This window comes from Silurus aristotelis (genome assembly GCF_946808225.1).
Source record: "Silurus aristotelis genome assembly, chromosome: 1".
Taxonomy (NCBI): domain Eukaryota; kingdom Metazoa; phylum Chordata; class Actinopteri; order Siluriformes; family Siluridae; genus Silurus; species Silurus aristotelis.
Genome location: NC_139574.1, coordinates 31411433 through 31437058, shown reverse-complemented (window position 1 = coordinate 31437058; position 25626 = coordinate 31411433). Strand labels below are relative to the sequence as shown.

General features: G+C 41.0%; 1 protein-coding gene across 7 annotated transcripts in view; it reads right to left on the bottom strand.

Annotated features, from left to right (window-relative positions):
• Positions 1 to 25342, bottom strand: part of grin2db (glutamate receptor, ionotropic, N-methyl D-aspartate 2D, b) — an 81596-nt gene extending 56254 nt beyond the window's left edge. For 2 of the 7 annotated variants that reach the window (XM_083569628.1, XM_083569629.1), the window contains exons 1-2: positions 1657 to 1990; positions 1322 to 1528 (exon numbers count right to left, since the gene is read on the bottom strand). In XM_083569628.1, the coding sequence (XP_083425754.1) occupies positions 1322 to 1528; positions 1657 to 1851 (402 nt within the window). In that variant the 5' untranslated portion in view covers positions 1852 to 1990. Of the gene's footprint in view, positions 1 to 1321; positions 1529 to 1656; positions 2055 to 24662; positions 24949 to 25091 lie in introns of those variants that run through there. The other 5 variants (XM_083569625.1, XM_083569627.1, XM_083569626.1 and 2 more) reach the window with 5 other exon arrangements.
• Between the last annotated feature and the right edge of the window lie 284 nt (positions 25343 to 25626).

Genomic DNA, 25626 nt, shown 5'->3' with positions numbered 1-25626 from the left:
GGTGGGGCGGAGGGCTTCTAGCTGCCGCGGCCACAAATAAATGCTTTCCTCATGGTCCCGAGCCGTCTGATCTTGGACGCTGCCCAGCATGCTGACCGCTGAAGGGCTGGTCTCGCACTTTTCGCACCCATCGGTCTCCCGGCAGGCAGGAGTTGTCTCACTGCCGGTTGAACAGGCGGCAGCCTAATCCCGTCATAAAGGTCCCTTTCAGGTTCTTCCTTCCTTGACCTAGGCCGTGGGCCAAGCTAGGCCTAGTTTTGCCGCGGCTCGCTTTCATACCTCATGCAGATTACTGTCCGCCTGTGAGGCTGAGTCGCCCGTGCTCTGGGGTCTCGACTGTTGGGCTGGGAAGGGACAACAGTCGCCCTCATCCTCGCCCTCCATATAAAAATCGAAAAGGTCAGAGTTAGCATCACCCTCTATGTCCTCGTCGCCTGGTCGTTCCTCCTCCTCCGCGAGGAGGTTATCAAAGTGGTGGAATGACCGGCGATTCGGCCTCCATCAAGTCCGCCCAGCTTGTGGTAGCTCGCGACTGATGGTCAAGGGCCATAAATTTCACGGCAGCACCAGACAGACATGGGTGGTGAGCCACCGTCTTTCAAAAATTTTTACCGGCATTTACGGACAGCGAACGCATGCTTGTGGGTCCGCGAACAACGTTGGGTTGTTGCTCCACATGACGATGGACACGGGCGAAATGTAACCTTCCTGATCTTTAACTCATTGAAGACAGTGGATATGGCTGAGTACAAAGAAATCAAGACTCATCACAACATGTTAGTCTATCGATTTTCCTAGGGTAGTTAGCCCTTTGAAGGTTCGCCTTGATGCGTGAACCCTTTGGTTAGCTTGTTGCCACTAATTCCTTACCGTGTAATTTAATACCCGATAGGTCGAAAAGGAATAGTGTCTTGACGCGAACACTATACCGAACTTTGCACTATACTATACCGAATTTCTAGCACAAGGAAAAGAGACAGCAGCCATCAAATATTAGCTCGGAGCTTTTCAGCAATGGTGAAATGCCTGCACCAAGGTATTCTGCTCAATTTTCCATTACCTCTGCTTCCATAGTCTTTGATGAGCACAATGCCAAGCAAACAATCACACATTTAAACATTGCAGCAAGTACGGTTCAGGTAGTCAGTTAACCTATCAGAGGTTCTAGTCAATTTACAAAGACTTCATTCATTCAAGCCAGCAGGTATTTGCGAAGCTGGTTTTCATTTGAAAATCTAACTAACCTCAAGCGAATGCTCCGCATCATTTTATTCTGCCGTGGGCACATTCTTAACCATTAGAGTAATAACCCTCGTCATACCTGTGGCACTCTGCCCAGTCCTGCTCCCCCTCCCACAGATACAATAGGAAGGCCCGTCTGGGCCGAGACAAATTCCAGCATGGGGGCCAGCGGGCCTGAAGCCAGCGGGATGGGTCTCTCATCCTCATACACCAGCCCCTGCACAGGTCTTGATGCCAACAGGTCACACAGTTGAGAGAGCAGGCTCCTGGGACTGCTGTCATTCACCTGTAAACAATTTCAAATCAGTATTCTCAATTAAATTCACATCAATCTACACTTCTGCATGTACACTCACACATTTAAAAAAATAAACCAACATATTAAAATGTGGCTGTCAGCGTCTGACTTTTTACCATTTCACATTCAGTCTCTGTCTCAGAATGCAACCCAAGCTCTCTAGCCCACCTGAAGCCAGATGACGTTAACATAACCCCACTTGGTGACAACGCTCTCCCCGAAGCTGCTGTGCACTCGGCCAAAGCCTGGATACAGGACCCTGCCTCCAGCCGCTGCCACTCCCGCCTCGTCCTGAGCCACAGAGCCCGCATGGATCACCGCGATGTTAAAGTGCATCGGTGCCACCTGGTCTCGCTCACGTTCTCGGGGGCGGAGCAAGAGGTGAGGGGAGGTGGTGACCGGCCCCACCCATTCCACCAGGGCCAACAGGAGAGGGAAAGCAGGTACTGTGACCATGGCAACAGAAAAGAGAGCAGGAGAAGCGGAGCAACAGGAGGTGCAATCTAGTGAACACCTAAGAAAGAGAAAGTGAAAGAAATAAAGCAAAATGGAGGAGAAAATAAAACAATGATTAGAATAATTTTGCTCAGTGGTCCCCAACCCCCGGGCCGTGGACCAGGACCAGTCCGTGGATCAATTGGTACCGAGCCGCACAGAAAGAATACATAACTTACATAATTTCCATTTTATTTATTATCTGATTTTAAACGATGTTTTATTTTAAAAAATCCACATCTGTCTATGATTCACTCTTGATGCATGTCAAGATGCTTGCCTCGGTCACATGTCTTACCTCCATCTGCTACTTTCTTAAAGGGGCTGCTCTGGCCGGTAACACATAACCTCTAAATTAAAACCCTCAAGCTAGCAAAATGAACAAAACACAACACAGTGGATTCACGTTTATTATTATATTTAGAAAATAAATTTTTTTTTGCCGGTCGTATAATTTTATTTTGTTGTATTTATCCGCCACATCTAACCGGTCCGTGAAAATATTGTCCGACATTAATCTGGTCCGTGGCGCAAAAAAGGTTGAGTAGCACTGATCTAGCTGACAAGGGGTTCTTGAAGAGCACTGACTGGCTGGAAATAAAACAAAAAAGATAAGTAACATAAAAGTACACCAGAGAAAGAAAAAAAATTTAATAAACTATTTAGGCCACTGAATGAAATAGAGCAATACTGAGGAGAAAATAGAAACTGAGAAATAGACCAAAACTAATAGACAGATATAGCTGTGCTAGAAGAAGATGTGTATGTGTATGTGTGTGTATGTGTGTGTGTGTGTGTGTGTGGGGGGGGGGGGGTATGTATGATTACACCCATGGTTATTAAGGGGTATGTATGATTACACCCATGGTTATTAAGGCAAGTAAATAATATTAATTAAACCCTCTGTCGCACAAACACAAACATACACACACACACACACACACACACACACACACACACACACACACACACACACACACACACACAATGAGACACACACACACACACAATGAGACACTCCCACACACAGTGGCATACTAACACACCACACTCTCTCTCTTTCTCTCTCTCTCTCTCTCTCTCTCTCTCTCTTTCTCTCTCTCTCTCTCTCTCTCTCTCTCTCTCTCTCTTTCTCTCTCTTACACACACACACAAGCACACACACTACAAAATATTATTCCTACACTTTCATCTGTATTCAACCACTGCACTCTTTGCTTTATCCACTTTGTTGTTTAGGTTTTCTCCATGCTTGAACATATTGAGGTATTGAAGGATAGACGAGAGGGGGTGAGGGGGTTGGTGTGGACAACAAAAAGAAAAACTATTAAAAAATGTTGTCTGTAAGGGTTAAGTACAGTACTAATGACTAATAAAGAGGCAAAGATAAAAAGAGAGAGCTACAGTATATGAATTAAATATCAAGAGAGGGGAAAGAACTGAAAGAAAGGCTGATTGCCAGGCTGTGTGAATGTGTGTGGCCTACACAAACAAACTATGCTATTGTTATGTTTGAGTGTATATGTTTGAGACGTGGAAGTACTTTATAAACCAGAATTGGATTGACGAGACACACTAAGCAGTTAAAAGAAATCCTCATTAACGTAACTGTAGACACACCACTTCTCTTCAGAATAACACTGATGTATTGCACATTAAAACAAAAAATATGGATGAACTGAAATGTGATAAACTTTCAGCCTCTGTACATTTACAAAACAAGAAATAAAAGCTGAAAATTCTGACTTAAAAAACCTACAATGATGGTCAGATCTAAAAATATTTTAAATCATTGTCAAGTCAAGTCAAGAAGATTTTATTGTCATTTCAACCATATATACAGTAGCTGACGCAGTACACAGTGAAATGAAACAATGTTCCTCCTGAACCCTGATGCTACATACAACAATAATCACAGAAACAGAAAACACAGGGCTAAGGACTATTAAGTGTCCTCGCCACATAAAGTGCATGTGTGCAACCTGGTGCAAACAGTGCAAAGACAACACAAGACAGTGCAAGACAAACAGGACAGTGCGTGATAATTGTGATAATGAAAAATGAAATGCGAGTAAATGTCCAAAACAAGAATCTAGTGGAATATATTTTCAGAAGAGTGGAGGTTATTAGACCAGCAAATGGGGACTTAATGTGGAATCAGCTGTTCAAAAAGCACATACAAATCTTATGGCCAGGCATCCACAAACTTTTGTTCATATAGTGTGTATGTTGCATTTACTCTCCACAATGTTAGCAAATATGCACATTTCTTGAACTCCAACATTTAATGTTAATGTTCACAGCAAACACCAGAATAGAAAAAAAATATGTGATGTCTTGAAAAAAAAAAAAAAAAGATTTTTATACTTAAGAGTTCAGAGTCTTAACTGAAAACTGCAATAAAAACAGAGCAGTTTTACAGGCAGAAATGCTTGTTTATTAAAGAGGTCAAAGAGAAATGGTCAAACTGGTTGGAGCTGACAGGGGATCTACAGTAACTCTATATCCCAGTATTACAAACCGTGCGGTGGATGGCCTTCAACAGCAAATAACCACAATATGTTCCACTCTTGTCATCCAAGAACAGGGAGCTAATCATGAGCACATGCTCAGTGAAACTGGACAGGTGAAGACTAAAAAATATCCCCTTCTTGTTTTCCAGTCTATAGCTGTGCACTACCAGTGAGCCTATGTTTAATATTGGCCTCAGAATCCTGTTCTTGGCTGACAAGTATGGAACCGATTGTGGTTTTCTGCTGTTGAAGGCCATCTGCATCAAAGTTTGATATTTTGTGCTTTTAGCTCACTATGCATCTCTGCTTGCTGTGGATTTAAAGAGTGGTAATTTGAATTACTGTTACCGTCCTCCCAGCTCGTAGTTGTCTGGCCATTCTCCTCTGATTTCTCTCATCAACAAGGCATTTGTGTCTTGTAAAACTGCTGCTCAATGAATGTTTGTATGTTTTGCCCAGTCACTAGAAACTGTTGTTCACTGGACAGAATCTGAACGATTCTAACCAGCCTATCTGGTAGCTGTACCTGCAGGTTTTATAAATTACACTGCTGCCACATGATTAGCTGCCACGTGATAATTGCATGAATAATTAGCTGATGTTGATGATTAAATGTACAAATCCTAAAAAGTTGAACCAAAGAAAATATAAACCACAAATCATTTTGCAAAGCAGATATAATAAGAGGCCTAGCAGGTCATTTGGAAGCCCAACGGCAAATATGCAAGTATTTAGCCAACACCTAATGATTCAAAAATAAAACTTAATGAATACAAACATTTTTTTATACTCAAGACACTGACTATATCTTGCTTCAAACAGCTCTTCAAAATATGTTTACAGAGATCCAAGACAAAGTTAAAAAAAAAGGCAAAAGATAAAGGTTTTAATGGTCTAAACAAGAAATCAGTGGTCAGGAAATTCGCATGAAAAAAACAAATGCACCTGAGACTCTCCTGTTCTATTACTTTTGCTGCCATGAACTGTTTGGGGAAAAGCTCTTATCTGAGAAGTTCACTCTTATAGTCTTAGTAGATAATTTCCAGACCAATGATTTGTTAAGACAAATAAAAAGCAACAACATTTACGTACACTATATAGGCGTAGGTTTGTGGACAACTGACCCTAAGATTTCGATGTGCTTTCTAAACATTTTGTCACCTTTCATTTGTTGTTTGTGTTCCGATTTATCCCAAAGGTGTTCAATATAGTTGAGGTCAAAGCTCTATAGCAGGCCACTCAAGATCTTTCAAGCCAAACCATGTAAACCATATCCTCATGGAGCTGGCTTTGTGCAGAGAGGCATTGTCACGCTAGAACAGGTTTGGCTCTCCTAGTTCAATAGAAATTTTAATGCTGCCACATCCAAAGACATATTATACAATTGTGTGCCTCCAGCTACATGGTAACACTTTGGGGAAGCACCACATATGGCTGGAAAATCCAGGTGTCCCAATACTTGTCCTTATCATGTATGTTTATTTCACTAGCCAAACATCACTAGTATTGAATAAATAAATATATATATATATATATATATATATATATATATATATATATATATATATATATATATATATATATATATATATATATATATATATGTGGAATAAAAATAGTGTAATACCTTATGCTAGTTTGGCCACTGTGATTTCCACTACTGGTGAATGACCAACATAATATCAATTCTAATCATGTAACATGGCTTGTGACACTTTCCAATGTCATTCCACATCATTGTCATTCAGAACCCATTCGTGGCATTTATGATACAATTATCTAACGCTTTCCAAGCTGCATCCTATTATAGCCAGATCCCTAACGATGATTAAGGTTCTACCTGGCCAAGAACGGCTTGCAAATGGCTAAACTCTGAAACGCTGAAATCGAAAGCACCACATACGCATGATACTCCCAGCAATAAAGGTAATAAGATTTACATCATTATTCGTACATCGATAATCAATAATTCATGCTTTCATATTGCTGTATGAGGCTTAAAGCCACCCGCCCACAGTCAGAACAGTAATATCACACCCCAGTTTCTGATTCACTTTCCATGGCTAGTTTGGAGCTAATTGGCTCTTACTTTGATCATATTCAGTATTCATGGAGATGTGCATAGCCTGCATGGATCATACTGATTTTTGAAGTGGGGTGTGTGACCATGTGTGTGTGTGTGTGTGTGTGTGCATGTGGGGCGAAGGGGGGTTACAGTCCTGTGCAGAAGTATGGCACATACACAAGCACACACACACACACACACACACACACACACACACACACACACACACACACACACACACACACACACAGATAGAATTGCACAAACACATTATGCATGCATGAGCTTACAGAGACGCACAGGCACTCATGCAAACACATGCACGCACACACACACACACACACACAAACACACACACACACACACACACACACACACACACACAAACACACACACACACACACACACACACACACACATAATCTTATGCATACTGTACAGGCTCAAGCTGATGTGCATTATGCAAATGTAAAACACCTGAAAGCACATGCACACACAAAAAAAAAATCAAGCACACTCGGGCCGTCTGGATCTTGATTCGCCTGCTGCTCGTTACGGCTGGCAGCATCACCGGATCTCAAGCAGCGCACAACTGCCAGGGTGCCGCGGCACTGTGGTCTCCCTCCACAGTGCGGGTGTAAACACCTGTCATAAAGCATCGTGCCCACACCCTGATGACCGCCGCTATCTCAACTCCTTCATCTGACAAACGACCATGCCATCAATTATGTACTCAGACTGCAATAACAAAAGCCTGAATTTTTCGACTCCACTGTACATGAACGTTAATGCACTATTTATACACTGTTACACGGTTAAAAAAGAGGGGGTTGAGGGGGTACACAAGCATAATGCAGAGAACATCAATTACAGCGTAGTGTACGAAGCAGCAGGGCAAACGCTGTGTTATATATAATCTACCAGGCAAACCCAAAAGCTATTTTGTTGCCCTTTCTTATTTTTTTAACTTCATTCCACAATAGAAAATCAGCTAACCACTGATGTCTGTCATCATCGTTTCCGAGATACCACTTGTGATTTGCAGTTTCAGCAAAGCAACTGAGAATCCACTATGTAAGACACTTCAAAATCATTCATTCATTCATTATTCAATAACAAGCCCTGTCCAGTTTAGTGCAAAACGCACTTCAGAGTGCATTTGCAGGAAGCCACAATGCGATCCAGCTATATACGCTAGGTACGTCAGATATTAAAGAAAAATAAGTTTCAGCAATCCAGCCAGCAAACTATATCCACGGCTCTCAGTTGTAATCTTATCACCTTCGGTGAATTACATAATTGCAGTGGTGTAACAGCGCTCAATATACTATCTTGCTCCTGCGTCTGTAGTGCTTTTACCCAGATGCTTGCTCCAGTCACTAAAACAGTGAAATGATATAAGGAGCCTAACTAATAACCTCCTCTCAAGTTAGTCCTGCTCTGCTCCTCACCGAGCTCTGGATGATTTTTCCAAATCACTTAGCAACCATTGATTAAAGTAATGAAATTCATACATTTTGACATTGGTACATTTCAGGGCAATTACGGAGCTGTAACCTATTATCGGGGTACTTTAAAAATTCTTCTAAAGGATTTCAAATTTACTGCACCAAACACTCTGAAAATTAGCACGTGACAAAATGTACTTGTTGTATGATACCAGTGGTGAACCCAGCCATTAGGGGGGCACAAGCCAGTGTACTCTTAGTGCCGGTCCCAAGCCCGGGTAAATGGGGAGGGTTGCGTTAGGAAGGGCATCCAGCGTAAAACATGTGCCAAATCAAATATGCGGATCACAAATGAGAATTTCATACCGGATTGGTCGAGGCCCGGGTTAACAACGACCGCCACAGGTATCCTTAGCCGACAGGGTACCGGTGGAAATTGGGCTACTGTTGGCCGAAGGAGGAGAAGGAGAGGAGGAAGGCGTCTACAGAGATGGCAGGAAAAGGAGCAGTGTAGGAGAGTAGAGGTTCGGGTTGGTACTTTAAATGTTGGTACTATGACGGGTAAAGGGAGAGAGATAGCTGATATGATGGAGAGGAGAAAGGTAGATGTGTTGTGTGTTCAGGAGATCAAGTGGAAAGGGAGTAAGGCCAGGAACATTGGAGGTGGGTTTAAACTGTTTTATCATGGTGTGGATGGGAAGAGAAATGGTGTAGGGGTGATTCTGAAGGAAGCGTACAGTAAGAGTGTAGTGGAGGTGAAGAGAGTTTCTGATAGGGTGATGATCGTGAAGGTGGAAGTTGAAGGGATGATGATAAATGTCATCAGTGCCTATGCTCCACAAGTTGGCTGTGAGATGGAGGAGAAGGAAAGATTCTGGAGTGAATTAGATGAAGTGGTAGATGGTGTACCTAGGAAAGAACGATTGGTGATTGGGGCAGACTTTAATGGGCATGTAGGTGAAGGGAACAGAGGTGATGAGGAGGTGATGGGTAGGTATGGTTTTAAGGAGAGGAATGTGGAAGGGCAGATGGTGGTAGATTTTGCTAAAAGGATGGAACTGGCAGTGGTGAACACGTATTTTAAGAAGACGGAGGATCATAGGGTGACGTATAAGAGTGGAGGAAGGTGCACACAGGTGGATTATCTTCTGTGTAGGAGATGCAACCTGAAGGAGATTGGAGACTGTAAGGTGTTGGCGGGGGACAGTGTAGCTAGACAGCATCGGATGGTGGTCTGTAGGATGGTTTTGGAGGCGAAGAAGAAGAGGAGGAAAGTAAGGTTTGAAAGAAGAATAAGATGGTGGAAACTGAAGGAGGAAGAGTGTAGTGTGAGGTTCAGGGAAGAGGTCAGACAGGGGCTTGGTGGTGGTGAAGAGGTGCCGGATGATTGGGCAACTACTGCAGGAGTGATGAGGGAGGCAGCTAGAAAAGTACTTGGTGTGACATCTGGAAATAGAAAGCAAGACAAGGAGACGTGGTGGTGGAATGAGGAAGTGCAGGAGAGCATTAGGGGAAAGAGGTTGGCAAAACAGAAGTGGGATCGACAGAGTGATGAGAAAAGTAGGCAGGAGTACAAGGAGATGCGGCAGCAGGTTAAAAGGGATGTGGCGAAAGCCAAGGAAAAGGCATATGAGGAGCTGTATAAGAGGTTGGACACTAAGGAAGGAGAAAAGGATTTATACCGATTGGCCAAGCAGAGGGACCGAGCTGGGAAGGATGTACTGCAAGTTAGAGCAATAAAAGACGGAGAGGGAAATGTGTTGACTAGTGAGGAGAGTGTGTTGAGAAGATGGAGGGAGTATTTTGAGCAGCTGATGAATGAGGAAAATCAGAGAGAGAGAAGGTTGGAGGATGTGGAGTTGGTGAAGCAGGATGTAGATAGGATTAGTAAGGAGGAAGTGAGAGCAGCGATTAAGAGGATGAAGAATGGAAAGTCGGTTGGACCAGATGACATACCGGTAGAAGCGTGGAGATGTTTAGGAGAGATGGCAGTGGAGTTTTCAACCAGATTGTTTAACAGGATTCTGGAAGGGGAGAGGATGCCTGAGGAATGGAGAAGGAGTGTGCTGGTACCGATCTTTAAGCATAAGGGAGATGTGCAGACCTGCAGTAACTACAGGGAAATTAAGTTGATCAGTCACACCATGAAGTTATGGGAAAGAGTAGTGGAAGCCAGACTGAGAGAAGAGGTGACCATCTGTGAGCAACAGTATGGTTTCATGCCGAGGAAGAGCACCACAGATGCCTTATTTGCTTTGAGGATGTTGATGGAGAAGTATAGAGAAGGACAGAAGGAGCTGCATTGTGTATTTGTGGATTTAGAGAAAGCGTACGACAGGGTGCCGAGAGAGGAGTTGTGGTATTGTATGAGGAAGTCAGGTGTGTCAGAGAAGTATGTGAGGGTGGTGCAGGACATGTATGAGGACAGTGTGACGGCAGTAAAGTGTGCAGTAGCTACGACAGACTGGTTCAGGGTGAAGGTTGGACTGCATCAAGGATCGGCCCTGAGCCCTTTCCTGTTTGCAGTGGTAATGGACAGGTTGACGGACGAGGTCAGACAGGAGTCTCCCTGGACTATGATGTTTGCAGATGATATTGTGATTTGTGGTGAGAGTAGAGAGCAGGTTGAGAAGAGCCTGGAGAGGTGGAGATATGCGCTGGAGAGAAGGGGAATGAAAGTCAGCAGGAGTAAGACAGAGTACATGTGTGTGAATGAGAGGGAGGGCAGTGGAGTGATGCGGTTGCAGGGAGAAGAGGTGGAGAAGGTGGAGGAGTTCGGGTACCTGGGGTCAACAGTGCAAAGTAATGGAGAGTGTGTTAGGGAAGTAAAGAAAAGAGTGCAGGCAGGGTGGAGTGGGTGGAGAAGAGTGACAGGAGTGATTTGTGATAAAAGAGTATCTGCAAGAATGAAAGGGAAAGTTTATAGGACTGTGGTGAGACCTGCGATGTTGTATGGGTTAGAGACAGTGGCATTGAGTAAAAGACAGGAGGTGGAGCTGGAGGTAGCAGAGCTGAAGATGTTGAGGTTTTCGTTGGGAGTGACGAGGATGGACAAGATTAGAAATGAGTTTATTAGAGGGACAGCACATGTAGGATGTTTTGGTGACAAGGTGAGGGAGGCGAGATTGAGATGGTTTGGACATGTGCAGAGAAGCGACAGAAATTATATTAGTAGAAAAATGCTGAAGATGGAGCCACCAGGTAGGAGGAAAAGAGGAAGGCCAAGGAGGAGGTTCATGGATGTGGTGAGGGATGACATGCAGGTAGTTGGTGTAAAAGAGGCAGATATAGAGGACAGGGTGGTATGGAGACGGATGATCCGCTGTGGCGACCCCTAATGGGAGCAGCCGAAAGAAGAAGAAGAAGTATGATACCAGTGGTGGGCTGTCAGGGCCAGCAATGCCTTCTCTGCTGGCCTAAACACTATCAGAAGCACTGACCTACATTTACAACCTAAATTCTAATATTTGATTCATGAAATTGTAACAATTTATTATTTTGTAGTGTTCTTTTATTATTTTGTAGTGTTTACCCTGGCTGCACTGCTTCCAGTACGTGTATGTGGATGTTCGATTTTAAGTCCAATAAGATTCAGCCACTATTTGCTGCCATGTCAATCTAACCTGCCCAGGGCTTTCAGACTCAGTATCGCTGGCCGATGTACCTTAAACTATATTAGCAATGGGTCTGTTTTTTTAACCAATCAGATTTAAGCTAGCTGGCCCAGAATATTTTTGTGCTCTGATTGGTTGGTCAGAGGAAAACTGTTACAGCCAAGTTCAACTAGCAAAACACGTCTGTAGCGATCTGCAATAAACTATTTTTATTTGCCCACAGTGGCTGACAGAGGAAGAGAAATTAATTTGGTCTCTGACATACTTAAAATTCCATTTTCAAAGTGGACTTTTCCAGAAAAGCTAGACATCGTGAGGAAAGGTCGGCCAACCCTGAAGCTAGCTAGCTTGTCTTAGCCCGGGAAAGGGTTTCTTCGCCACTTGCAGACCTGTGCCTATGAGCGGTACAACTGGCTTACAGCCTCTGAGGCTGAGCTTTGCAAATTATGTGAGTATGCATTATGAGTATGCATCTCTGGTGAGATGGTTGTATTTTATAAAAATTTTCATTTGTTTTTGTCATGTTATCATTCTAAACTGCTCCAGATGATGTAGGTGTACAGTTGCGGTGGTAGTGTAGAGGTTTTGAGTTGTCTTAACTGGGTTTCTTGCTTTAGTTAAATGGTATTCGGACTCCATAAGTGAAATGAGTTTTTGTATAATATTGATGGTTTTTAGTGGGGGGTATTAAGAGGAGGATTAAATCGGGTAAGTCACCACTGAAGGCCCAGTTACCAAATGCACGGTCCGCCACTGTATTATACTTTCTTTTATTTTTGAGATCACTCAGTAAAGTAAAACTTTTTTTAATTGTGTACACTCACAATGGTCAAATATAAGAATCATAGCTGCTCTGTTTTACGGTCTGCTAAAAAGATTTTATAAATTTTTTTTTCCTCAGTTTAGATTCACTAGCACAGTTGAGGACTCTTCATGCTCAACCCATTTACAAGTAGTTTTTTCCTTTTCTGTCTCTCTATCTCCGGCTCTGAAAGCTACTTGAGTGGTGAAACAGCACATCCCTGTAAAGCCCAGTATCTGAGCATGCTGTGCCTCTCTTTGTCTCACAGAGTCCATTTAATCCAACAGGCTGCTTTGACCCACTCACAAATAACATTGTATAAACCTTATTCAGTAAAGACACAAAACTTTCATTAAAAAATATCATAATAAATAAGTTTCTTTCAATTCCCTTGCATCTAAAAATACATTTGGAACCTCCATAAAAAGCCAACTCTCCCAATTCTCCAACCCTCCATTCACTCTGTTACATTTAACCAAACAATTTTCTTTTCTATTCTCTTCATTTCTAAACATGTTCTGTTCCTTTCAAATGGTATAGGGGCCTTTCATTTGACCTCCAGTTACAGCACAACTCCTAAATTTCAACTGTAGCAATTTCACTAATAGGAGCTGCATATCCACCTCTGCTCAGCCCCATTCACAAACATCCATTGCTGTGTCCCATTTTCTTTCCTGCTCCATTCTTACAAAGCTGGCTGCTTTTCAGAAGCATGCCGATGATGAATGGTTTCCCGAATACCTCTATTAGCAGGTAGTTGGTTTAAAACAAGCTTCGGGGGGTTGATCAGCACTATGCAGCTATTTGGCATTAGGTGCTACAGTAGGTGCTAGACTGTCTGCTGAGCTCGTGGGCAAAAATGAACACAGCTGGTCTTCCTTTTAAGTTCACAGGTCTGTGCTGCATGCGGTAAAAGTAGTTGGTTTGTAGTTTGAACACATTTAAACAATTAAAGGCTCAATCAGCTTACTTACTAATAAACAGACACTACATGGACATAAGTATTGGGGTACCTGAGTGTTCCAGCCATATGTGGTTCTTTCACAAACTGTTACCACAAAGTTAGAGGCACACAGTTGGGATGTTTTTAGATGTGGTAGCATTACATATCCCTTTCACTTGAATTAGGAATTCAAAGCCAGCTCCATGAACATGTGATTTTAATTGATTGGAGTGAAAGATCTTGAGTGGCCTGTTATCAATTTCTGACTTCAACCCTACTGAACACTTTTGGGATGAATTTGATTTGCTGACTACACCCCAGGCCTCCACACTCTACAGGACTTTAGCCACAATTGTTAGTAGCTGTTATAAGGTGATAAGAAATAAATCATATGGCCAAAGGTTTTGTCTAAAGATTTGCTTTTTGAACATCTTACTTGACATTTAGTACTTATTTGCTCTTGTAATAACCTCTATTTTTCTGGAAAGATGTTTCCACTAGATTTTGAAATGTTCTTGTAAAAATTTGTGCTCATTCACCTACAAGAGCATTAGTAAAGTTAGATATTGATGTAGGTTGAGGAGGCCTGGGGTGCAGTCAGCATTCCGATTCATCCCAAAGGTGTTTAGTAGGGTTAAATTCAGAACTCTATAGCAGGCCACTGCTTTTGTATGCAGAGTGATTATTATGCTGGAGCAGGTTTAGGTCTCCTATTTAAAGTGAAGGGAAAATTTTATGGTACCATATCCAAAGACAGCCTATACAATCGACTCCAGTATGACTCCAACTTTGTGGCAACAGTTTGATGAAGATCCACATATGGCCAGAAAAGTCATGTGTGCAAAAAATTGTATAAAGTGTAGCTTGTGTATGTAAGAATTATTATATTCTTATATTATTATTGTATATATTACTGTATAACTGTTTTAGTAAAGAAAAAAAAACATAGCGACCTACTGTCCTATACATTTACAGGGCTCAAGGGGCTAAATGGCACAAAGAATGATAAGGATTTTGGCTATAGAACATGAAAACCTCCTAAATGCTAAATATACTCATTCTGTTTTACTGAACCTGAAAGAAAATAGTTTTTTTTAAGCAAAAAAGAGGCTCCGAACTGATTTGGAAATTAAATATTTTACATCTGAGGGCTAGATTTGCTCCTTTTCTCTTGATCCAATTTAAAATGACTTTTTAAAATGATTATTTAAAGTATATATGAATTAAAACTGGCTTAAATGTGGATTCTATCCAGGGCGATACTAAACAGAAATGTAAACAACATGCTCCAGGCCATCTGTAGATAAAAACATGTTAAAAATGAATTTAACTGAGTGGCATTTTAAGGTTGAGGAAAGCAAAGCAAATGTGAAAATCTTGAATTTCACAGTATCCTTATTCTGCAGCTATAATTAAATCTTATCCTTGAGTTGTGATAAAAGAGTGGCTTTGCATTATAAGATTAGATTAGTTTTGTTATTTCTGCAAAAATTTTATAGACTCGTTCAATAAAATTAAAAAAAGCAATTCTTTTTGGTAACAGTTTCTTGTTGCTTATTTACAGAATATACAGATTCTACAACTTCCAGCATCAGCAAATCTAACTGTCTAAGAGATGGCTGGAAATTTATTCACGACTATTGTCTTGACATGCACAATATAGATTGGGACACCTGACTTTTCCAGCTATTATGTAACTGTTATAATGAAGTTGGAGGGATACAATTGTATGGGATGTCTTTTGATGCAGTACCATTACATTTTTCCTTCACCTAAACTATGAAGACCCAAATGTGTTCCAGCATGACAAATCCAGCTCCATAAAGATATGTTTTTAATGGGTTGAAATGGAAGATCTTGATTGGCCTGCTAGAGAGCTCTGACCTCAACCCATATTGAACACCTTTACAATGAATTGGAACACTGACCGCACCCCAGGCCTCCTCATTATACATCAGTGCTTGACTTTACTAACATTCTTGTGGCTGAATGTACACCATTCTCCACATGTGCACTCCAAAATCTAGTGGAATACCTTCCCAGAAGAGTGGAAGTTATTATAACATCAAATGGGGACTAAATGTGGAATAGGATGTTCAAAAAGCACAAACGAATCTTATGGTCAGGCGTCCACAAACATTTGTCCACATTGTGTATTATACCTTTATACCTTGTTAACTATAATCCTTTATAAATGATTTGAATGTTAGAAAATGGTACCATCTAACCAATCAGATTCAAAATTCGTCATTGTTGTGGTGTGACGTATTAGAAAATGTAAATTATTATTCCATAGCATGGATGGGTTCTCCAATCCGCTCATTTTAAACACTAATGTTTGTATAGTGACAGCTCATCCAACATAATAAATAATTAACACTAATACATACCAAGGTCCCGGTACATTGTATTCATTCGTTGTTTGTTTTGTAAATGAAAAGTAACTAGGTTAAATGTAGGTTTAAAACTATTTTTGATTAACATTTTAAATATGTAGAATATGCTTCATGCATAGTTTCTTGGCATTTTCTTGACTTTGAGTTGTATGGATTTGTGGGAGTCAAAGGATGTAAAATAACTGATCAGCCATCAGCACGTAATCCATCAGTGATTCCATCCAACATTCTAACTTCACTACTATTAGTTAATATGGATCACTATGTGCTTTTCAAAAGCAACAAGAGACTGACAGTAAATGGAAGTCTGACACATGTCCTCTTCTTACAATGGTAATCTGTGCACAAAATTTTCCAACACTAATTGCAGAGCAACCCTTCAAAACCCTGCCCCATCTCATCCTGCCCAGCCATGCACCATGTTCTACCAGATAGTCTACGATCTTCAGAGTTCTGAATATGTTTCCTTAGTTTGTATCATAATATTTATCATTTTTGCAAACGGTTCCAGATTGTACATTTCATCCTAAAATAAGACTGGCATTAAAAATCCACTTTTACTTACAGTTTAGGATGTTAGATTGGACAAACTGTGCATTTTACATCATATTTAGTATTGTAAGATTTTGATCACTACACTATTGTGGTTAAACGAGTAGAGGAAATGAATAAATGTAATTTTCTAATTTTATTTTATTTTTTGTGTGCACTCAAACAATGAAAAGCCACTTTTCTTTGTCTTTCAACATTACATATTATAAATATCACAATTTGCATTTTGTTTTTCTGTGCGAGATTTGTTTTTTCGATTCAAAAACAGTACATACACACAGTGTATACATAGTTTTGTGCCCTAGTTGCAGCAGCTACAATGCTTTGTAAAACTTCCCAGCCCCAGAAAAGTGTAAAAAAAAATATCTGAAATGTTGATCATATACCAGTCTAGTCAGTGGAAAATATTTTGTCATATTAAATCAAGCTTTTCTATTCCATTTGGCCATTTTGAATTCATTCCTTTTTTTTTAACTCAAGACATTAAAAAAAAAAAATCAATATTTCAGTAAATACCTTTCGAGTATTTATCCAATTTTGCACAACATACAGCAGCTTTAGAAGAATGTCAGGAGAAGCTGTGGATCGGATCAACACACATAAACAGATTGATCAAATCAGAGTGATTGTACAGACCGTAGGCATTCTTTTGTATTTTTGAATCCCCCTCCACACACACATACACACACACTTCACAAAGAAGCAGGCCAGGTGGGAAACCCCTCACATAAACCCAGACCCACTTGCCACCGATACCATGCGTCTACTCAAAATTCCGACATGCACCCACACACACAAACACACACACACACACATGCATTCACACAACATCTGCTATATCCTTACACACACCGGGTGCCAAGAAAGAGACCGGATTCACACTGTGCACATCAACACACATACACACAAAGACAGATGTCAGCTTTCGGTGTACCTTCCATGTCATGCACACACAAATACCAATACACCTGCACGGATGGAGGCTCCCATCGACATGTAATTTAGCATATGCATGTTTACAACCAGATGTATTTGTTCACACACAAACAAACACACTTACATATTTATACATGTTAAAAGATTCTACAAACACTGTACCCTGCAGACACATTTACACATATGTTAAGTGACATACTGCAGATACATTAACCCCAATCCAGCATGATACCAAAACACACTAGGAAAGTCTCACACACATACACACACTTACACTCGCTTTGTGACATATATCTTAGTTCGTGTTAGGGCGGTGCTCCGAAGCAATACAACACTTTGTTGGACACGGTCATTATTAAAGGTCAATGACCACACGGCGGTGTCATTATCATAACAAGGAAACCGTCAAAGGAACCTTTGATCCGACACGTGCGTTTCTGACAAGCGCGATTAACATTCTGACACACAGGAGACTGAATACCCTGCACTGCAACCTCACTGCGTTATTCATTCGCACCGAGCAATCTGGCTTACAGGCTTTTTTTCTTTTTTTCACGTGTACTCTTGGATCTGCATATTAACAAAAGGAAGTGACATTGTTAAAGGCATGCCATAACGGCCAGATCAAAGAGAATGGTTTAAGTCCTGCATGTGCACAGGAAGGAGAGTAGCTATTAATATCAATGAGCAAATAAAAAAGAACAGAATATAGGAGCTCTATTAAACATTGTACAGGTTCAGTTTTCCAGGAAACTGTGGTCAGGTGCATTTATGCAAATCCTTAACACCAATTAAGATATAAATATATTTATTAGAAGTCTAACGGTATTCATACTAAACTGTTTTGCTACAAGGCTTCTGGTTCGATGCACATGTGTACCGAATGTAATCATGTTCTTACGTGCGGAACATAGTTGCAATCTGAGTTCCCTCATGAACATATTAAGTGGCAGACCACAAGTTTGTTTTGTCTCCACCTCGCACTTTGAGTGCAGTGTCACTGTGTCTACTCAATCTATACTGAAAACATTTTTTGCGTATGTGTGAAATGGCTGCCCCTTCTTAAAAGGAGAACATCATGACAATTTATATATAGAGTAAATAAATGAATGAAGGATGGAAGGAATGGAGACGTTTCTCAAAGTATGCTGAAAAAAGTAGAACAGTTAAGCAAAACATCTCTTTCGAGATAAATATAAAATGTAAAGCACACACACACGAACACACATTCGTATACACATCTGTATTACCCACATGGGGTCTAACAAATATAAACTATTTAATTACAAATTTTTATGGATTTAATTCAATTTGATAAATTTTATTTGTGCCTATTTAATCAATATAATAAAAGAATGTATTGCATGAATTTTATTTATTCTATTTTATATTTTACATTTTATATTCAACCCAAACATGCATTATTTTAAATTGATTTAAAAATGTAAACTGTTGATGTTCACAAGTGTTAATAATATTAATAATAATAATAATAATAATAATAATAATAATAATAATAATAATAATAATAATAAACAGTGTTAATGAAAAACGACAAGCAATTTTACATTTCTTCCCCATAACTGTAAAAAAATTAAACCGAATCGTGATTTAAAACCCAAGGTACATTCTGAACTGTAAACCATGAACTGTGAGTATATATCAATTATAATTATTTAATTTAAAATTTACAGTCAAGACTTTTTGTCACAAAATCATCAAAACCACTAAGATAACCGTAGTGTTTCCACCATGTGCTTTTAAGAAAACTAGACAATCTTGTGACCTGACCATTGCATATACACACACCTATAAGTTATCCATATATTTCTCAAATAAAGGTTATTTTTTTATTCACTTAGTCTAGGAGATTTTTTTTTATGTTCTAATGTCAGGTTAAGGTGATCCTGTGCTACTGCTGCTTCAGTGAAGTGGAAGCTAATGTTGTCTATTCTTCTGTTAAAGCCTGTCTGCCTCGTATTTTGACTTTGAGTTTTGAAATGCTTTTCTGTTCTTCGTGGTTATAAAGGGTGATTATTTAAACTGACTGTTGACTTCCTGTCTCCAGCTTAAAGCAGTCTGGCTTTTTTCCTCTGTCTCATGAACAAGGCGTTTCCACCCATAAAGCTGCCACTCTGTGGATTTTTTTCCCTAACACCGTACTGTATAATCTGTAGAGGCTGTTGAGTGTAAAAATCCCATCACATCAGTTTCTCAAATACTCAAGCCAGTCCATTGTTTTCCTTTTCTATTTGTTGTGGACAACCAACTGCAGCTCTTGAACTGTTGCTGCATGATTTTATGCAATTCATTGTTATGACATGGTTTGCTGGCCGAATGGATAATTGCATGAATAAGCAGGTGTGTGTATATATATATATATATATATATATATATATATATATATATATATATATATATATATATATATATATATATATATACTGTATATGGTGCTTCTATTTATATAGGAAATTACTATCTCACCACTGTCAATCACTCTATATTATTACTAGATTAATACTGTATTAATACTAAAAGGGACGTCAACAGAGCCTTGCTTGACATGGATTCCTAAAGGTTTCCAGCCTCTGGTCAATGTCTACATCAGGCAGTTCCTTCACATTTCTTAAGTGTAAATTCGGTAAATCTCCCATTCTACCACATTCCAAAAAAGCGTTACTGGATTCATACTGGGTGTCTTGGAAGGCTACTGAAAAACACTGAACCCATTGTTGAAGAACCAGTCTGAATTATGAATTAGTGTTTTAGAATACGGTAAATTGTGGTCGTGCAAGGATCAGTCAAGTGATAATTGATTGCTATTACTGCTCCAAAGTGTGGCAAAAAACATTCCCCACACCATTACTTCACCCTTTCCAGCCAGGACTGTGGACACACAGGACAGGTTGAGTCCATGGATTTATTTTTTTGGTGCCAAAATTTTGCATCTAACATTGGTGGGCCTCAGCAGAAATCCAGATTCATCAGACCAGGCTACGGTTTTCTAATCTTCAAGTGCCCAGTGTTGCTGATTGTGTGCCCCTTTGCAACTTCAGCATTCTGCTCTTATCTGACAGAAAATGAGCAGGATATGGTCTTCTGCTGTTGTAGCTGACCTGGCTCAATGTTCGACATGTGCATTTCTGCTCACCACAATTGTACAGGGTGGTTATTTGAATTACTATAGTTTTCCTGTCAGCTGGAACCAGTCTGTCTATTCTCCACTGACCTCTCTCATCAGCAAGGCATTTCAGGATCCAGAACCTGCAGGATGTTTTTCGTGTTTCTCGACTGTTCTGAGTGAAAATCCAGATCGGCAATTATACCTAAACCAGTCATACCATGGTCAAAATCAGAGATGAATTCTTTCTCTATTCTGATGGTTGATGTGAACTTTACCCAACATTTTATGGTATAATATCTACTATTATTTTTATGATTTATTATATTAGCATTTCATGCTATCCTGTCACATGACTGGCTGATCTGCAGGAATGTGTATGTGAGTGAAGATCAGGGTAGAATCACATTACACGTTGCCCTGTGATACAGCACGAGCATCAGTCGTGGGTGTTGACTTTGCATGTCTTAAAGGAAACAGGTACTAAAGGGTACTGTCTGCATGGGCTGTGAATTCTGGGTCTGACAATCCTTTACTTTAGATACATCATTTGCAATAATATTTGGTTACAACTACATGAATACATTTATTCCTATTTGTGTTAGAAATCTTTTCTAATAAAGGTATGTGTTTTATATATATATATATAAACAAACTAGCACATTAAGCAGTATGCAGTATGCAGTATGCTCTGGGTTATATCCAGTGGAATCCTAATATTGAAGTATACCTGTAGTCTTTACACTGCCTGGCCTGACTGCCTGACCTTCCTGTCGAAAAAGCTTATTCAGATCTATATCTGTAGCTGTTTGGAACATATTTGTGTTCATTCAAAAATGATTTATTCATATTTGCTCACATCTTGCTCACTATATTGCTTGCAGGCTAAATAGTATTTTATAAAATACTTTGTTTAAATGAAAGCGTTTCATTTAACACTGAAACATTTAACACTAAACTTGTTCGTGTTGATATTTTTTTTTTTTTCAATATACCTGTCATTAGATAAACCATCATTTAAATCAAATCCATAAAGATGAGCATTATCAAATAGGTGCCTTTAAGGCAGCAGTGCAATGTTTCTCATCAGGTGTCTGCATAAAAACAAAAAGAATCTGAGCTCATGACATCTAATCTAATTAGACGGAGGTTGTACTCATACAATGTAAATCACACTGTGGTTACTGGTGTGTGTAAAGAGCCTGCAGCTGTAGCTTCAGTGGAAAGTAAAGAAAATGGTTTTTCTTTTTTTTTGTTGTTTTGTTTTTCTTTTTAATTAAATACCCTCTGATTCAATCACACAATGCTTTTTTAAGAAGCAATGGGACTCTAAGAGGGTTTTCCCTGGTAACTGTACATGACCGTAGTTGTAAAAGAACGGAAATATCCGTGGTTACCGTAACCGTGGAGACGAGAGACGGCTTCCTGTAGAAATGCATGGCTGAGGAGAGAGCAGGATGCCGTCAAGTGTCGCTCCCGCTTTCCCAAAGCAAACATTTGCGGCTCATTTTTAAATTAACACTTTACGTTTCCATTTTCAGAATCTATTCATCATCGAGAGACACCTACGTTTCCGCTCTCTTTTTTCCGCTTCGCTCTCTTTCTCTCGAAGAATACGATGCACTGCCAAAAGCAGGGTCAATTTAGTAAATGTGATTAATGTTTATACATATACTGTATGTGTGTGTGTGTTTGTGTGTGTGTGTGTGTGTGTGTGTTTGTGTAAAAAATATATGTGTTTGTGAACATTGGTTGTCCCATGTTCACTGCTGCATCTGACCCGAGCTGTGTGTTCATTAGCGGCGTTTTTATCATTGGGCCCATCAAAACCACGCGGGACCCGGCAGAGAAGGAGGCACTGTAATCTCTGATCTCGTTAAAGACTAATTGATGTACAGTGTTAACGAGCTTTACCTTAATTAGTCACATTTAAGTGAACAGGGGATACTGAAGGAGGGGAGCAAGCCGATGCAGTTTGGGGTGGGCTGAAAATATTAGCTGTGTTATTTGATCAAAGTGTGCATGGACCTGAGCAGACAGACAAACAGACTGATAGATAGATAAAAACAGGTGGGCTGATCAATGAATAGATGTTAGGAAATGAAAGAAACAGGCAGGCGAACAGCGGAAGAGGGAATAAAGGAGATAGATGCAAGGGAGGACGACTTCAGTATAAGCAATACTGAGAAAAATAAAGGTAGACAGCAGAGGTAAAAAATATATATATATTTTTTTTTTTAAAGAGAGGAGGGGAAGCAGGAAGGCACAGACAAACGGAAACAGTAACTCCAGTTTCTCTCATCTCACAGTCTAAGCCCTCCAACATGTTTGGCCTCAGACACTCAATTCCAGCTGTCTTCTTCCCCCCCCCCCCCCCCCTGCTTCCTATTTTCCCTCATCTTCCTCTCGCTTACTCCTCACTCCCTCTATCTATTCTTTCTGTTTCTCCACTGTTGATTTCTTTCACACTGTTCTCCCTCCTGCCATTTGCTCCATCCCACTCTTCTCCCCTTCCCCCAGCCATAACACTCCATCCCTCATAACACTGCTGCCACATCTCCCTCATTATATGTGTATTCATTTTTTACATCTAACCCTTTCCACAAAACCACCACACACACACATTCCCCTTTTTGCTCGGACTCCTCTCTCTTGCCCCCTCTCTTGAAACCTGGAAAACAGATGAGAGGCTGATGGCGAGGAGCTGTACTGACACGGATGGCAACATATGAACGCCAATATCTGCATTGGAGTGATGCGGCATCGCCTGCGTCTTGCTTATTTCTATCTGAAATATTTATTTGTATTAATAAATACTCTATTTTCTTTTCCCGTGATGAAACAAATTTGGATGGACTGTTCTATGATTCAACTCTGCAGTCACACTGGCATTTAAAGCAGGCCACTGCAAAGGTATCCATGGTGCAAGTAGTTGTGAGTGAGTAAATGAGTGAGTGAAAGAGAAAGAGAAAGCATAATTTTTTTTTTTGATTAAAAATCTCTTTAAAAGAAAGAAAGAAAGAAAGAAAGAAAGAAAGAAAGAAAGAAAGAAAGAAAGAAAGAAAGAAAGAAAGAAAGAAAGAAAGAAAGAAAGAAATGGGGGAGAAAAATCTATATTTTCTTTTAGGAAGACCCAAGCTGGGAAACAGAGGAATGCAAAGTTATGGGGGATGATGGGATGATGAAGGCTTGCACTCCAATGATTTTAGTTAATCCACTTGCTGCGATCCACTCACATCACGTGACAAGGAGCACCCGCGTAGGCCTATTCAACTAATCAGCATCGACGTGCAGCCTAATGAACCCGGCTCAGTGTTCTGCTCTTTCCACATCCAAATCATGCAGCCGTGCACAGAACAAATCACATTTGTATGCACTCGAGCAGCGTGCATTTCGATCACTTTATGGCCAAGCGTAAGTTGAGGAAAATTCAACTCGATGCTATTATAAAGAGAGGCCGCTGTGTGCAGTGCACGGGGAGAGCTTTATCGACAGCTGCGCTCCGTGGAATTGATAAAGCCGCAGTTTACGCGACTGGAGAGAAGCGGGCTGACAGCGCACTACGGCCAAGCACTGATGCTGCTGCTGCTGCTGCTACTGTTGCTCTTGCTGCTGCTGCTGCTGTTCAAGCGGTCAGAGAGGCGGAATTTTAAACACACTTCAGTCTGCCACGGTCATTCATACACAGATGCGGTTTTTTTTTTTTCCCCTTTCTTTCATGAATGCGTCTCCGCCGTCTCCCGCAAACCTGCCGCAAACGTGAGCAAGCGCACGCGTGTGTACGAGTGTGAGAAGAGAGCGCGTAAGAAAGACAGAAAGACAGAGAGAGAGAGAGAGAGAGAGAGAGAGAGAGAGAGAGAGAGAGAGAGAGAGTACGTGTCAGAAAAGAAAGTCATAGTTCTTATGGCCTATGTGCGAGCGCACGGCAATGACAGAAGGGTCAAAGCCCCCCACGCGCGCCGGCTCGCTTCCACCGCCGCTCCGTCCCGCGCCAGTCTCTCTCTCTTTCTCTCGCGCGCGCGCTCATACGTGCGCCTGCACCCGCACGCGCATCCCCATCAAATACTGCAACAGTGCTCCGTCAATGACGCTTCGTGCGCCCGGTTCCAGCCCGGCAAAACACACACACACACACACGCACGCACGAACGCGCTCGCGCGCGCACAAACACACATGCACATCAGCCCGCAACGCGATGGTTAGGTTTATTACAGATGTACTGTAGGCTACTTACTGCGGGTTTTTCACGCGCCTGTCCCCCCTCTCTCTCTCTCTCTCTCTCTTTCTCTCTCTCCTCTCGGCCCCTATTTTCTCTTCACATCATCTTCCTCGGGCTATATCCCTTTTGGCGTGTTCTCCCCCGGCAAATGCACCTACACACAGATTCTACATGGATTCAATTTTCGCGAGCTCACTTTCTCTCTCTTCCCCTCTCTCTCTCTCTCCCTCGCTCCCCCTATCCTCTTCTCTCTCACTCTCCCCTTCCCCTCTCTCTCTCTCTCTCTCTCTCTCTCGCTCTTTTGTTAAAATTCAGTATATGCACCCGGTCACCTAGCAACCGTCAACCTCTCTCTCTCTCTCTCTCTCTCTCTCTCTCTCTCTCTCCATCACAAGCGACACGTGTTGAATGCTAAACTTAGCGGCGTGCAATAATAATACTAACCGGTTGGTTCGCGTTCTCTCCTTCTTTCTTGCTCTTTTTCTCCCTTTTCTCTCCCCATTCTCTCCCTCTCTCAGCCTCTCACTGCTTCACCTCCAGCGTTCGCCTTCGTGTATCATAACGCAATATAAATATTTACTAGAAACGCTCAGCCTTTCCTCAACACCCCCTTCCCTCCTACTCGTCCTCCTCCTCCTATAACCCCAAAACCATCTCTCGTCCCCTCCGTGCAGCATCTCCTCTACGACAGGGTTGCCAGATTGGGTTGACCAACCATTTCTGAGAATTAATTATGTTTGAGGAGTACATATACTCACCGTTCACTTCACTAGGATTATCTGTATACCTGCTTAGTTAATCAGTTTTTCAGTTAGCCAATCATGTGGCAAAGGCACAATGCAAACAAAATTAATTAATATAAAAAAGATACAGGTCTACAGGTTATGTTCATATCAAAGATTAGAACAAGGAAAAGTGGGATCTGGGTTGTTTTGAGTGTTTCTCTAAGTGCTGCCTATCTCCTCTCTCTTGACACATT